Consider the following 16,784-nt stretch of genomic DNA (forward strand, 5'->3'; position numbering starts at 1 on the left):
CTCTCTCTCACTCTCTCTCTCTCCCTCTCAAATAAATTTTTTAAAAAGTGTACCATTCTAGCATCATTGAGTACATTCACACTGCTGTGAAGCCATCACCACCATTCATCTCCAGACCTCTGTGAATGACTTTTGAGCGGGAGAATGAAGGAATCACATAGCGCATTAGCAAAATTACTCTAGAAGCAGCTTGCGGGACCGCCTGAGTTGTCCTCACCTATTTATGAAGAAGGTGAGAAAGGGGAGAGGGAACAGAGTAGGAGGATATTGGAAGGAACTTGGTGCAAGGACAGCGACCCCTGGAGGGCGGGCAAGGTGGCGGAGGAGCGCGAGTCCTCAACTCACAGGCTCCCACCAACTTGCCTAGATAACTGTCAAGGCCTCCTGAAGGCCTAGGAATTCGCCCTGAGATTTAAAGAGAGAACAGCCGGGACTCTACAGAGAGAAGAGCTTTGGCTTCCAGCAAGGTAGGACGGCGGAAGGAAGGAAAGGAAGGGAAGGAGGAAAGAGGAAAGAGGGAGAAGGAGAGGGAGAGGGAGAGCCTCCAGGCTCCAGGGGTCCCCAGGAGGGGGGCGCCCGGGGAGAGCTCCCTGCACCCCGCGGGCCGACCTCGGGGAGGGGCTAGAGCGCCGCAGCCCCGGGGCATCTGGGGGAGTGGGGCGGGGGGGCAGGCGGCGGCTGCGGACGGAGGTGGGGAGGGCCCAGGGCAGCGCGGCCTCTCCTGCCGCCGGGCGCCCCGAGCTGCGCGGAGCAGCGCCCCCGCCGCCCCGGGAGCACCTCGGCCAGGGCGGGGGCAGGGGAGCCTGCGGTGCTGCCCGCGGAGCTGACTCCAGGGCTGGAGAGCCGGCCGCCGCCATCCTGCTGGTTCCTCCTCGTTCCCGTAAGCCCGGGACAGGGGGGCCCGGGGGACAGAGGCCTCGCAGGGGGAGCAGCGCAGGCGGAGCCCGGCACCTGGCGGGGGGCAGGGCGTCTCCCCCAGGTGCACGCACCTGAGAGTCAGCGCGGCAGGCTCCGCCCCCAGAAGACCAGCTGGAAGGACAGGGAGGAGCAAGTTCTGGACCACGCGGCGCTGGGAAGCTCCAGGACCAAGGGAAAATCGAGGGACCATAGATGGTCCCTCCTCTTTTTTTTTTAGAATTTTTTCCTTTTTCCATTCAACTTGTTTTTATATCAGACTAAAAACTTCCAATATTTTTTCTCTTTTTCCACCTTAACTACCATACGTTACCAGGTCTTCATTTTTAAGTTTCTTCTCTTTTGACTTTCATATTTCTACAATTACATGTCTTAGATATATTTTTTCACTTCTGGATTCCCTTCAACATACTTAATTTGGAGAGATATATGAGATTTGGGTTTTTGGTTTGTGTTTTTTGTTTTCTCTGCCTCTTTTTGTTCTACAATGACGGAAGTTAATACCTTCTAAAACATGACCAGCATGCACCCAGAACCAAATGGAATACCTTGCTGGTTCATTCTGTGAGATTATATTCTCTCTTCATTCCCATTCCTCCCCCCTCTTTTATGTTTTATATGTTTTGGTGGTCAGTGTTGGAGCTTTCTACAAGTATTGCTGGTTTACATAAATTTGGGAATGAGAATCTTCTAACAGAATAAAATACACTCAGAACCAAGAGGATCTGAATTGGCTTTCTGACATCGAATTGAAATCTGTATTTTGGGGCAGCCCCGGTGGCGCAGCGGTTTAGCACTGCCTGCAGCCCATGGCGTGATCCTGGAGACCCTGGTTCGAGTACCACGTCAGGCTCTCTGCATGGAGACTGCTTCTCACTCTGCCTGTGTCTCTGCTTCTCTGTGTGTGTGTGTGTCTATGAATAAATAAATAAAATCTTTAAAAAAAAAGAAATCTGTATTTTGTAACTCTGTAGCAGAGAGTACTGTTTTTGATTCTTTTTTTTTGTGGTGAATTCTTCCTTCTAGTCATTTTGTTCAGTGCAGAGTGGCTGTATGAATGAGCTGAGTCAAGAATATCAACCACAACCTAAGTAAATTTCACCCTAGATGATTCTGACTAGGTCAGAGACCATAAAATGAAAAAGAAGATCAGAACAAAATAAAACAAAAGGACCACTAAAGTGAAAAACAAATTTTAAAACAAAATAGTGAAAAATAAAAGGCCAAAAATTCCAAAGAGAAAAAAAGAAAAAGTAGGGAAAAAAGTAAAGAGGAAAAAGAGAAAAAAGGAAAAGGAAAAAATGGGGGGACTGGGAGATGGTGGTGATGAAGAAGTGGTAGTGGAGGGAGAATGTAGTCTACCTGAGGTGTCCTAGAGGATGATCCTCTTGGTTCTGAGTGTATTTGCATATTTTCAGACCACAATGCTTTGAAACTAGAACTCAATCAGAAGAAGAAATCTGGAAGAAACCCAAACACATGAAGGTTAAAGATCATCCTACTAAAAGATGAATGGCTCAACCAGGAAATTAGAGAAGAATTAAAAAGATTCATGGAAACTAATGAAAATGAAGATATAACCATTCAAAATCTTTGAGATACAGCAAAAGCAGTCCTAAGAGGGAAATACATCGCAATTCAAGCATCCCTCAAAAAATTGGAAAAAACTCAGATACACAAGCTAACCTCACACCTAAAGGAACTGGAGAAAGAACAGCAAGTAAAACCTACACCAAGCAGAAGAAGAAGAGAGATAATTAAAGATTCGAGCAGAATTCTATGAAATAGAGACCAGAAGAACTGTAGAACAAATCAACGAAACCAGGAGTTGGTTCTTTGAAAGAATTAATAAGAAAGATAAACCATTAGCCAGCCTTATTACAAAGAAAAAAGACTCAATAAAATCATGAATGAAAGAGGAGAGATCACAACCAATACCAAGGAAATACAATGATTTTAAGCACGAATTATGAGCAGCTGTATGTCAACAAATTAGGCAATCTAGAAGAAACGGATGCATTTCTGGAAAACCACAAATTACCAAAACTGGAACAGAAAGAAATAGAAAACCTGAACAGGCCAATAACCAGCTAGGAAATTGAAGCAGTCATCAAAAACCTCCCAAGACATAAAAGTTCAAGGCCAGATGGCTTCTCAGGGGAATTCCATCAAATATTTAAAGAAGAAATACTACTACTACTAAATAATACTAGTCTACTAAAGCTGTTCCAAAGGATAGGAAGAGATGGAATACTTCCAAACTCATTTTTATGAGGCCAGCATTACCTTGATTCCAAAACCAGACAAAGACCCCGCCAAAAAGAATTATAGACCAATATCCCTGTTGAACACGGATGCAAAAATTCTCAACAAGATACTAGCCAATAGGATCCAACAGTACATTAAGAAAATTATTCACCATGACCAAGTGGGATTTATCCCCGGGATGCAAGGTTGGTTCAACACTTGTAAAACAATCAACGTAATAGATCACATCAGCAAGAGAAAAAACAAGAACCTTATGATCCTCTCAATAAATGCAGAGAAAGCATTTGACAAAATACAGCATCCATTCTTGATCAAAACTGTTCAGAGTGTAGGGAGAGAGGGAACATTCTTCAGTATCTTAAAAGCCATCTATGAAAAGCCCACAGCAAATATCATTCTCAATGTGGAAACGCTGAGAGCCTTTCCCCTAAGATCAGGAACACAGCAGGATGTCCACTCTCACCACTGCTATTCAACATAGTGCTAGAGGTCCTAGCCTCAGCAATCAGACAACAAAAATAAATAAAAGGCATTCAAATTGGCAAAGAAGTCAAACTCTCCCTCTTTACAGATGATATGATACTGAACATAGAAAACCCCAAAGACTCCACCCCAAGATTGGTAGAACTCATACAGCAATTCGGCAGTGTGGCAGGACACAAAATCAATGCCCAGAAATCAGTGGCATTTCTTTACACTAACAATCAGACTGAAGAAAGAGAAATTAAGGAGTCAATCCCATTTACAATTGCACCCCAAACCATACAATACCTAGGAATAAACCTCACCAAAGACGTAAAAGATCTATACCCTAAACACTACAGAACACTACTGAAATAAATTGAGGAAGACACAAAGAGATGGAAAAATATTCCGTGGATTGGAAGAATTAATATTGTGAAAATATCTATGCTACCCAGGGCAATTTACACGTGCAATGCAATCCCTATCAAAACACCATGGACTTTCTTCACAGAGTTGGAGCAAATAATCTTAAGATTTGTGTGGAATCAGAAAAGACCCCAAATAGCCAGGGGAATATTGAAAAAGAACCCCAAAGCCAGGGGCATCACAATGCCAGATTTCAAGCTGTACTACACAAAGCTGTGATCATCAACAGTGTGGTACTGGCACAAAAACAGACACATAGATCAATGGAAAGGACCCAGAAATGGACCCTGAATTCTATGGTCAACTAATATTCAACAAAGCAGGAAAGACTATCCACTGGAAAAAGGACAGTCTCTTCAATAAATGGTGCTGGGAAAACTGGACAGCCACGTGCAGAAGAATGAAACTGGACCATTCTCTTACACCATACACAAAGATAAACTCAAAATGGTTGAAAATTTTAAATGTGGGATCCCTGGGTGGCACAGTGGTTTAGCGCCTGCCTTTGGCCCAGGGCGCGATCCTGGAGACCTGGGATCGAGTCCCATGTCGGGCTCCCGGTGCATGGAGCCTGCTTCTCCCTCTGCCTATGTCTCTGCCCCCCACCCCCGTGACTATCATAAATAAATAAAAATTGTTTTAAAAAAAGAAAATTTTAAATGTGAGACAAAAATCCATCAAAATCCTAGAGGAGAACACAGGCATCACCCTTTTTGAACTTGGCCACAGCAACATCTTGCAAGGTAAATCTATGAAGGCAAGGGAAACAAACACAAAAATGAACTATTGGGACTTAAGATAAAAAGCTTCTGCACAGCAAAAGAAACAGTCAATAAAACTAAAAGACAACCTACAGAATGAGAGAAGATATTTGCAAATGACATATCAGATAAAGGCTAGTATCCAAGATCTGTAAAGTTGAGTTGATTAAACTCAACACCCAAAAAACAGACAATCCAATCATGAAATGGGCAAAAGACATGAACAGAAATTTCCCCAAAGAAGACATACACATGGCCATGAAAAAATGGCTCTGCATCATTTGCCATCAGGGAAATACAAATCAAAACCACAATGAGATACCACCTCACACCAGTGAGAATGGGGAAAATTAACAAGGCAGGAAACCACAAATGTTGGAGAGGATGTGGCGAAAGGGGAACCCTCTTGCACTGTTGGTGGGAATGTGAACTGGTGCAGCCACTCTGGAAAACTGTGGAGATTCCTCAATGAGTTAAAAATAGAACTACCCTACGACCCAGCAATTGCACTGCTGGGGATTTACCCCAAAGACTCAGATGCAGTGAAACGCTGGGACACCTGCACCCCGATGTTTATAGCAGCAATGTCCACAATAGCCAAACTGTAGAAGGAGCCTCAGTGTCCATCGACAGATGAATGGATAAAGAAGATGTGGTCTCTATATACAATGGAATATTACTCAGCTATTAGAAATGACAAATAACTACCATTTGCATCGAAATGGATGGAACTGGAGGGTATTATGCTGAGTGAAGTAAGTCAATAGGAGAAGGACAATCATTAAATGGTTTCATTCATATGGGGAATATAAGAAATAGTGAAAGGGATTATAGGAGAAAGGAGGGGAAATGAGTGGAAAAAATTAAGAGAAGTTGACAAAACATGAGAGACTCCTAACTCTGGGAAATGAGCAAAGGGGTAGTGGAAGGGGAGGCGGGTGGAGGAATGGGGTAACTGGCTGATGGGCAATGAGGAGGGCACTTGACGGGATGAGCACTGGGTGTTATATGTTGGCAAATTGAACTTCAATTAAAAAAATATATATATGTATATTTTATATATAAAGGAGAGTGACTCCTCACTGGGAAGGAAAGAAAAGCTAGCTGTGTCTATACCACTATCCACCTACAAGGACAGATGTAACTCAGCGGTTTGGTCAGGAAGGTAGCAGAGTCCTAAGTGACTTCTGAGACCCAGAAAACTGAGAATATAGGTATGCTATTGATTGATGATATTTATCAATATTAGATAATTTCAGGAATAGACAATTCAGGAGAAAAAAGTAGGTTCAAAAAAAAAAAAAGAGCAGGGTGGATAAGGAGCTCCTCTGTTGAATCTCAGACTCTTGGTGAGATGATTATTTGAGACATGCAGCTTGGAGTGGAAATCACAATTTAGCCTGTTAAAAAGATTAGAGGTGTGAATTTTTTGGTTTTCTCTGAGGTGAGAATATTTGAAGCCAAAATAACACATAAAAATGTTCCTTTTCTTGAAAAAAAAAAAAGAAAAATAGAAGAATATTCCTATTCTCATTTTCTGGGATTTTCTATTTCCTGAATTCACTATATTATTCTTCCCAGAAAAAGCTACTCTGTAACTAAGTCAGCCATAGCAAGGCTAAAATTTAACTGGCAACCTAACCCCATGCCCATCCACAGACTTAAGAATAATATGTACAGGGTACTTAGTGTCATGCTATGGACTTTACAGGTAATCTAATAGACTATTTACAACAACCCACTGAACCAGCTGTCGCTAAGCCCATTTTCCAGTTGGGAAAGCAAAAGAGAGGTGTTCGGGATGTGGAGCTTGCCTTAAGCCACACAGTAAGTAGTGGCATCAGATTTTGGCCCAGGTCAGTCTGACTATAAATCCCTATAAAGTGCTTCAAAGAAGCACTTCCCTGATTGATTATTTTATTTTATTTTATTTTATTTTATTTTATTTTATTTTATTTATAAAGATTTTATTTGAGAGAGAATGAGAGCATAAGCAGGGCAGAGAGGGAGAAGCAGACTCCCCACTGAGCAGGAGGCCTGACTCAGGGCTCTATCCTAGGATCCCGATCACAGGACCCCAGGGTCATGACCTGAGCTGAAGGTGGACGCTCAACCGACTGGGCCACCCAGGCTCCCCTTTGATTGTTTTCAATTTGTGCCTAGAACACATATGTTTTCCTGTTTAAATGTGTATCCACTCCCTTGTTTTCTCTTATCCACTACCTTGTTTTCTCTTTTTCTACTTTCATTTTTTTGCGGGACTTAATTCCAGGGCCCTGGGATCACCCCCTGAGCCAAAGGCAGATGCTCAACCACTGAGCCACCCAGGCGTCCCTCTACTTACAATTTTTTACATATCAGATAAAATTCCTCTCTGACTCTATCAGAAAGTGCTAGATACTAATGGTGGTGGTTCTAAGGGTTCAAGCTTCCCTTTGTTGATAAAAAACGGTTTGGAAATTTGTTACAGAGACTCTGAAGAATTTTTCTCTCAAACTTCTCTAATATTATAGTATTACCAACAGGTAAGGACAAAATTTTCATTCATGAAATAAACTTTTTTTTTTTTCTTGAGCAATGCAACAGAGACCTCTTCTGGTCAAGAAGCAGAAGTCTTAGGTGGAGAACCAACTGGGAAAAAGCGTGGAAAGATGAAGTATGAAACAGGTTTTGTGTAAGAGTTGACATTAACTTTGGGTGTGGAACTACAACAAGCAGATTACAGAGGAGTAATGTGTACAAATGTGGAAGTGTTCCTTCTTTTTTGATGATAAAATACACATTTTATCATCAGAAAGGTAGATAATTTATAAAGGTACAAGTATGTAAATAAGAATCATTTATAATCTTACCATCCAGAAATTATACTATATACACATTCTTATGCACTGGCTTTTTGCATTGTTTTCTGGTGACGTACATTCTTTTTTGTCCACAAAACGGTGTAAATACTGATTTTTCATTCAGGGTTTTATCACATCTATTTTTCCATATATCTTTTTTCTTAAGTAGGCTCCACTGGGTTTGGAGTCCAACACAGGGCTTGAACTCAAGACCCTGATATTAAAACCTGAGCTGAGATCAAGAGTTAGAAGCTTAACCAGTTGAGCTACTCAGGTGCCTCTTTCCCTATTCTTAAAAGATGTGGGACGCCTGAGTGGCTCATCGGTTGAGTGTCTGCCTTTGTCTCAGGTCCTGATCCCAGGATGCTGGGATCAAGTCCCACATGGGGCTCCTTGCAGGGAGCCTGCTTCTTCCTCTACTATGTCTCTGCCTTCTCTGTGTCTCTCATGAATAAAGAAAATCTTTTAAAAAAAAAGAAAAAGAGGGGATCCCTGGGTGGCGCAGCGGTTTGGCGCCTGCCTTTGGCCCGGGGCGCGATCCTGGAGACCCGGGATCGAGTCCCACGTCGGGCTCCCGGTGCATGGAGCCTGCTTCTCCCTCTGCCTGTGTCTCTGCCTCTCTCTCTCTCTCTCTCTCTCTGTGACTATCATAAATAAATAAAAAAAATTAAAAAAAAGAAAAAGATGTATTCTGATAGCCAAGCTTCTCTTGAGAAATCATGTAAAAGCCTGAGAAGTTTTAATGAACACTTTTCATATGGTCTCCATATTGCCAGGGCCCTCCTTAATGCACTGAGGTGCACACAGCATGGTGAGTCGATTTGCTGACTACATTCCAGCTGCTGCTCATCTTGTTGGCCAGACTCCCCTTCTCCACCTTGGTGGCAGACTCCCCTTGGTGGCACCTCAGCCTCTCAGGAAGCTAACTAGTAAAGATCAAATATGATCACCAATGTTCACAGAATGTGAAAGACCTATCAAATGGCTTTTTTGACCTTGGGAATCCCAGAGATTTTCAGACCCAAATTGGAAATGCTCCGGCCCAGGGTGTCACGTCAGCAAACCAAAGCTCAGATAACTGCCATGTCCCTGAAAATGCCCTGCCTCATCAGAAATGCAGTATATTCAGCCAGCCAATACCCAATGCTAGCCAACTATGGTGTACTTCCTTCCTTGTTTCTTATTCTTTATCCTATAAAAGTTTCTTGCCTTCCATCGGATTCTGCATTTCTTCTAGTGGAGGCAGCCCACTTAAAGTGTTTGTTTGTAACACCTAAAGTTTGTATCACCTTAATTGTCTAATAATTTTTAACACCTTGTGTGTGTATGTATATACTTATATGTATGTATATATATTACTTTATTTATATTTTAGTGATCTCTAGGTTGATGTCAGATAGACATCTCTGTCCATTTTTCTAAGAGTTTCCTTACTGTGGTAATCTGAACACTTGGCTGGGTGGAGTGTGGCTTAGATCTACTATGATCTTTTTTTTTTTTAATTGTGGTAAAGGCCTCCTGACTGGCTCAGTCAGTAGAGCTATGACTTTTGATCCTGGGTTGTGAGTTCAAGCCCCATATTCACTGTAGAGATTACTTAAAAATTAAAAAAAAATTTTTCCAGATTTAAATTGCAGTAAAATATACATGACATAAAGTTTACTTTATCCTCTTTGTTTTTTTTTAAAGATTTATTTTATTTATTTATTTATGATAGACATGAGAGAGAGAGAGAGAGAGAGAGAGAGAGAGAGAGAGAGGCAGAGACACAGGAGGAGGGAAAAGCAGGCTCCACGCTGGGAGCCTGACATGGGACTCGATCCTGGGACTTCAGGATCGCGCCCTGGTCCAAAGACAGGCGCCAAACCGCTGAGCCACCCAGGGATCCCCAATTTTCCCCTCTTTGAATGTACAATTCAGTGGCAGTAAGTACATTTACCTTGTCATATGACTGTCCATCTCCAGAACTTTTTCGTCATTTCAAAGTGAAACTGTACCCATGAAATAGCAACCCTATTCTCTCTTCCTCTGCAGCCTTCAGTAACTACTACTCTTTCTCTAGGAATTTGACTATTCTAGGTATCTTTTTTTTTTAATTTTTTATTTATTTATGATAGTCACAGAGAGAGAGAGAGAGAGGCAGAGACATAGGCAGAGGGAGAAGCAGGCTCCATGCACCAGGAGCCCGATGTGGGATTCGATCCCGGGTCTCCAGGATCGCGCCCTGGGCCAAAGGCAGGCGCTAAACCGCTGCGCCACCCAGGGATCCCCTATTCTAGGTATCTTATATAAAAGAAATCATACAATTTTTGTCTTTTTATGTCTGGCTTATTCATTTAGCATAATATTTTCAAGATTCCTCCATGTTGTAGCATGTATCAGAATTTCAGTATATTTTATGGCTGAATAGTATTCCATTGCATGTGTATACCATATCGTGTTTATGTATTCATCTGTCAGTGGACACTTGAGTTTTTTCCACATTTTGACTATTGTGAATAATGCTGTCAAGAACATTGACACACACACACACACACACACACACACACAGAAAAAAGAACATTGACACAAAAATATCTGTTTGAGGGACACCTAGGTGGCTCAGTGGTTGAGCATCTGCCTTTGGCTCAGGTCGTGATCCCAGGGTCCAGGATTAGGTCCCAGCAGGAAGCCTGCTTCTCCCTCTGCCTATGTCTCTGCCTCTCTCTCTCTCTCTCATAAATAAAGTCTTTAAAAAAGTATCTGTCTGTGGGCAGCCTGGATGGCTCAGCGGTTTAGTGCTGCCCTCAGCCCAGGGCCTGATCCTGGAGACCCGGGATTGAGTCCCATGTCAGGCTCCCTGCAGGCTCTTCTCGCTCTGCCTGTGTTTCTGCCTCTCTCTCTCATGAATAAATAAATAAAATATTTTTTTTAAAAAAAAGTATCTGTTTGAGTCCCTGCTTTCAATTCTTTTTATTTTTTAAGTAATCTCTACAGTCAGTATGGAGCTTAAACCCACGATAACCCTGAGATCAAGAACTGGATGTTGTACCAACTGAGCCAGGCAGGCACCCCCTCGACCCAGCCTTCCCACCTTCAATTCTTTTGGGCATATACCTGGAAGTGGAATTGCTGGATCCTAAGGTAATTGCTCAAGAAACCACTACACCCTCTTCTACAGTGCTGCCCCATTTTACATATGGTCATTTTTTTTTTGGTTGTTAAATTATGCTCATCCATTCTTTGCTGCAGGAGATTGATACTTGGATACACTGAACCAATACAAAAAATAGACTTTAGCTGAAATCATGCAGTGAGTGTATCATAGAGGTATCTGCCAAACACTTAAAATTACCATGTTGAATAGTTGCCGGGACTCACCAGCTATGGTAGGGGAGGTGTGTTGGTGAGGTGGGGCAGAAAGATGATGTTGGGGCAGACAGAGAAGGAGTAGAAATAATTCCACATCCTGCCACTCATTCTCAGTTTGGCTCATCTGACACTGAGCTTTGGAGGTGATGAGCAACAAAGGAGGGAGGAGAAGACAAAGAGCAGCACAGTGAAGATAGATGGTTGGTGTGGATCCATCAGTTAAATGTCTTAACTAATTGGTGTGAAATTTATTTCAGTGAGAGTCTGTCTTGTCCCCTACTTCATCTCCAATGTTCTTGGAGCCTGTTTCCTTTCAAAAACTTTAATAATGTACAAAGAGTACAACTGACTCATAGCCTTTAAAAAAGTTGAATCTGGAGGTGAAATACAATTGTACAACAGCCTTAAATTTGTGGGGAGAGAAAGAGACTGAGATCAAAATACTTTGGCACTTTATTCTTCCATCCTTAGACCAGTCGCCTCCTGAAGCCATGGGAAATCACAGTGCTTTGGTATCTGGAGAACGGCGAATGTAGAGGCATATCTGCAATTTTTATTTCTGGTGGGCCTTTGTTCAAGACAACTTTTCGATCTTCCCCGTGGCAAAGCCTTTCACTGTGATTCAAAAACAGAGAGTCTTCTAAAGGGCCAGCATGGATCCCACGCACTTCTGCATGCTAAGGGGTTGGGAAAGAAAAATTCACTGTAAATCACACCAAACAGCACCTGACTAGATGAGGGTGGAGGTTCCCCAATAGCTTTTCCTAACTACCCCTGTTGAGAAGGAAGGTCTAGGGGCATCTGGGTGGCTCAGTCAGTTAAAGCATCCAATCTGATTTTTGGTTTTGCCTCGGGTCACGGTCTCAGGGTCAAATCCCCGCAACAGGTTCTATACTCAGCACACAGGTCAAAGTCTGCTTGTGCTCCCTCTGCCTCATCCCTGAGCACATACCACATCCGTTAACTCTCTCTTTCAAATAAATAAATAAATAAATAAATAAATAAATAAATAAATAAATAAATATTTTTTTAAAAAAAGGAAAGATAAGAGGTCTAGTGGAGAGAACAATATAACATTCCTTTTTTTTTTAAAGCTTTATTTATTTATTGATTCATGATAGACACACACACAGATAGAGAGAGAGACACACACACAGGAGGAGGGAGAAGCAGGCTCCATGCCAGGAGCCCAACGTGGGACTCGATCCCAGGACTCCAGGATCGTGCCCTGGGCCAAAGGCAGGTGCTAAACCGCTGAGCCATCCAGGGATCCCCTTTTTTGATTTTTATTTTTAGATGTTTGTTTCTTATCTGAGAGAGCGAGCTCAGGAGAGCAGAAGCAGAGGGAGAGGGAGAAGCAGGCTCCCCGCTGACAGGGAGCCCAACATGGGGCTCTATCCCAGGACCCCGGGATCATGACCTGAACCACAGGCAGAAACTTAACCACCTGAGCCACTCAGGAGCCCCAACAGCCCCCTTTTTTTATTTTTAAAAAAAAGCAATGGTCTATGGCTTGCTTCCAGACCACCAGGAAGAGCGACATGGACTGCTAATTAATCATGCACTTCACTGCTTATGTGACCTTGTACAAGTCACTTACCCAGCTGTGAGACTCAATTTTCCAGAATATAAAATGGGTGTTAGTCAAGAATTGAGTGTTAAATAAAACATTACATGTGAATGAAAAGATTTTGCCAACTATGAAATATAAGATCAATATTAGCTCTGCTGCCACGGCAACTGGGCCAGGAGAAAGAGCAGCTACCTGAGCTACTGTCTTACATATGTATCTGTTTCTGGTTCTTGGGTTCTACTGAATTGCACTAGGTAGGGGGGTGGGGGGTGTTGGGGAGGTTGGGGTGCAGCCCCATCTCCACTATGCTGTGTTCTCACTGTGATGTTGTTGCATAGTTACATCCTCTCCGGTAGAAAAATGAAGATAAGTAAAAGGAAGGAAAGCACAGCTAGTATTCACCCAGTGTACATTCCTTTCATTCAGTTCTCACTTAATTTTCATTTTTACCCTGTCAGGGAGAACTTTCTCTACACCAGTCACTAATTTTATTTTTTTAAATTGTTAGGAACACTGTCAACTAAATTGTGCGAATGAAACAGCTATGAGAAAATTATGCCAGATTATAGCTCTCAAGAGTGAGGTCAAGATACATTCAAGACAGTTTTTTGTTGTTGACTTCAGCTCAGAGTTTATGCCATGTAGTTCTGGCAAATGAAAAAGAAAAAGTCAATGCTAATATTGTCACCATGCTAAAGCTATTTAGGACAGGCAAAACGACTTGACAAGCCACTGAATTACAAGAAATACAACCCAATATTAAGCCTGCAGAAGTCTTCATAACCAGATAAATGTGATGTTTTGAATCTTGACTTACTCCATTTTATATTCGTTTTCAAAGTATCAGATAAAAGTACATACAAAATAATCATCTCAGGGCAAATAGCAGCTTCAAGCACTATATTGTGTTTCTGTAGTTTCTAAGAAAATAAAGCCATTGGATGTCTGGGTGGTTCAGCGGTTGAGCATCTGCCTTCGGCCCAGATCGTGATCCTGGGGTCCTGAGATGAGTCCTGCAGGGGGCCTGCTTCTCTCTCTGCCTATGTCTCTGCCTCTTTCTGTGTCTCTCATGAATAAAAAAAATAAAATCTTAAAAAAAAAACAATATTTTTGTGATATATTCTGTATATCATATATATTAATATTATATTAATATTCATATATTAGTATTCATATAATAATATTCATAATAGACATGATATGATACTCTGTAAAGTATATTCAACCTTAATTGCTTAGCTGCTAGAAATTTGCATATTTATGCAAACCCATTTCTTTCTAGGAATCCTAATTTGAAATCTCCTGCTATAGTCTATTACAATGGATTCTCTTCTCCTTTATTTTTTTTTTATTTATATATTCATGATAGACACACAGAATGAGAGAGAGAGAGTCAGAGACACAGGCAGAGGGAGAAGCAGGCTCCACGCCAGGGGACTCGATCCCAGGACTCCAGGACCACACCCTGGCCCAAAGGCAGGGGCTACACCTCTGAGCCACCCAGGGATCCCCTCTCTTCTCCTTTAAAGAAACAGCTTACCTTTTCACAAGTGATCCCATCTGTCTGAATTTGGAAAATGTTTTGAAAATACTGACTGAATAGCAATGCTTAATGGGAAGCAAGTCTTATCTGTAAATCTAGCCAAACTATTCCCATAGTTTTTAACCTGTATATGCAGTATAGCTTTAAAAATGCATGCTCTGTACTACAACTTGAATGTTAATAGAACATTTTGTTAATATTAATTAATTCTTTTGTTAAAGATTTATTTATTTTAGAGAGAGAGGGAGAAAGCATACACTAGCAGGAGGAGGGGCAGAGGGAGAAAGAGGGAGGGATAGAGAGAGAGAGTCTTAAGTAGGCTGCATGCTTAACTCGGAGCCCAATTTGGGGCTCCACCCCGAGATCATGACCTGAGCCGAAATCCAGAGTCAGATGCTTAACCAACTGAGCCACCTACATGCCCCATTAAGTTAATTCTGTGAGTTGGTATTATGCAGAGAGAAAGGTAGGCAGAGATTTCTGAAATAAATATTTTATCTATTTCAAGATTGTCTTTAGGTAATTTGAATAGCTACTGCTATTTAATTCTTCCTTGCAAGTTTACGTAAAAGTGCATCAAATAGTTTATAGTTTTTGTCAGACAAAAGAATGGTGGTTGCCAGGGCCTGGAGGGAAAGAGAAATGGGGAGACATAGGTCAAAGGGCACAAACTTTCAGTTCTAAGACCAAGGTTTTTGTTTGTTTTTTTAAAGATTTTTTTTATTCATTCATGAGAGACACAGAGAAGAGAGAGGCAGAGACACAGGCAGAGGGAGAAGCAGGCCTCATGCAGGGAGCCTGATGCAGTACTCGATACCAGGACTCCAGGATCAGGCCCTGGGCTGAAGGCAGATGCTCAACCACTGAGCCACCCAGGTGCCCCTAAGACCAAGTTCTGAAGATCTAATGTTCAGCTTGGTAACTATAGTTAATAATACAGTAGTGTATACTTGAAAGTTGAGGAGAGTAGATCTTAAGGTCACCAGAAGAAAAACGAGTTAACTATGTGAGGTGATGGATGTGTTAATTATCTTGATCCTGTTAATTATTCTACAGGGTGTATGTTTATCAAGTCATCACTTCGTTCACTTTAAATGCCTATGTTTATTATTCCTAATAAAGCTGGAAAAATATAAACTTAAAAATAGCCTTTGTACAGTTATCTATGCTTATTCAGAGATATATTAAATTATACCATCTAACTATGAATTTTTTATGATGAACATTTATAGGAAAATACCTTCAGATTCATATTCCTGAATATCATGTTTTCTTTCCAAGGCATAATGTAATGTCGTGGGATCATCCCTTGCTTTAATGAAAACCGTGGCAAATGAACCTCAGTAGACCTGAAAATGAGGAAGGAAGGATATATATCTGTTGAGTTAAATACAGTCATTTTAGCGTTGTTCGTGTGTTGTGTCCGTGTTTGGACATGACTGTAGGACAGGGAGCTATGTCATTGTTTGATGCTCATCTAATAATGAACCCATTAAAACTCCAAGTATCACCAAGATCAAGAGTCAGGCTGGATATATCTGTCCCTGTAACTTCATGCCATCCTTTACAAATTGCTCATGATGTTCACTTAACCTGATCCTAAGGAAGAAGGCAGCACACCATGATTTGCCCCAGGCCTACCCGTGGCCTGAGGAAGTCTCTGGCCAGCCACAAACAACAGCTTCTGAATTTAATAGTTGCTTTACACTCAGGAAAGAATTGCTTTTTCTGCACACATATTGTTTCCCTCTGGAACATAAACCTTTCTATATAGATGCCAAGGGAAGCACAAGATGTTTGTCCTCATCTGTGTAGCTCCCAGATGGCTAACAAAACAAAACAAAACAAAACAAAACAAAACAAAACACTGGGACGCCTAGGTGGCTCAGTGGTTGAGCATCTGCCTTCAGCTCAGGGTGTGATCCCAGGGTCCTGGGATCGAGTCCCACATTGGGCTCCCCGCATGGAGCCTGCTTCTCCCTATGCCTATGTCTCTGCCTCTCTCTCTCTCTTTCTCTGCATCTCTCATGAATAAATAATAAAATAAAATCTTAAAAAACAAAAAAATGAAACAAAACACAACCCTCCCTCACCCCAAACCCAGAACCCTCAAGTCCTCACTTATTAGAAGGCTTATGTGAACTCTCATCAGTACAGCTGTTGGCAAGTTTAGGTAGGATAGGACAAGTGTCTTTCCCTGAAGCCATCACTGCCAGTAGGGACAGAATTCTCATCCAGAACTTCATGAACTCACTCATCTAATTGTTGCCTCAGACAGAACACTGTCTGGCTAACTTCATAGCAACCCATAGCAGTTACATCAGCAGTTGACTAAGAATGTGGAGTTTAAAAAAAAGAAAAAGAAAAAGAATGTGGAGCTTAAAGGGTGCCTGGCAGGCTCATTTGAAAGAGCATGGGACTCTTGATCTCAGGGTCATGAGTCCAAGCCCCACGTGGGCTGTAGACATTAAATAAATAAAACTTACAAAAACAATTTTTTTAAATGTGGAGATTAGAGCTGTTTTTAGTGTTTTTTATACCCCTAGGATTAAAATATCATTCTTCTCGTGGACAACTTAAAAAATGGGGGCACCTGGGTGGTGCAGTCAGTTAAATGTCTGGCTCTGGCTCAGGGCATG

General features: G+C 41.8%; 1 protein-coding gene across 1 annotated transcript; it reads right to left on the reverse strand.

The window, feature by feature from the left end:
• Window positions 1–11,496: 11,496 nt before the first annotated feature.
• TEX43 (testis expressed 43) lies at window positions 11,497–16,352 on the reverse strand. Its single transcript, XM_055302513.1, has 3 exons — window positions 16,267–16,352; window positions 15,386–15,494; window positions 11,497–11,706 (listed from the first exon to the last, which is right to left on the reverse strand). Exons 1-3 carry the CDS (start codon window positions 16,350–16,352, stop codon window positions 11,497–11,499), a joined length of 405 nt encoding a protein of 134 aa, XP_055158488.1.
• Window positions 16,353–16,784: the final 432 nt, after the last annotated feature.

The sequence above is a fragment of the Nyctereutes procyonoides genome, unplaced genomic scaffold (assembly GCF_905146905.1).
Source record: "Nyctereutes procyonoides isolate TBG_1078 unplaced genomic scaffold, NYPRO_anot_genome, whole genome shotgun sequence".
Lineage (NCBI taxonomy): Eukaryota > Metazoa > Chordata > Mammalia > Carnivora > Canidae > Nyctereutes > Nyctereutes procyonoides.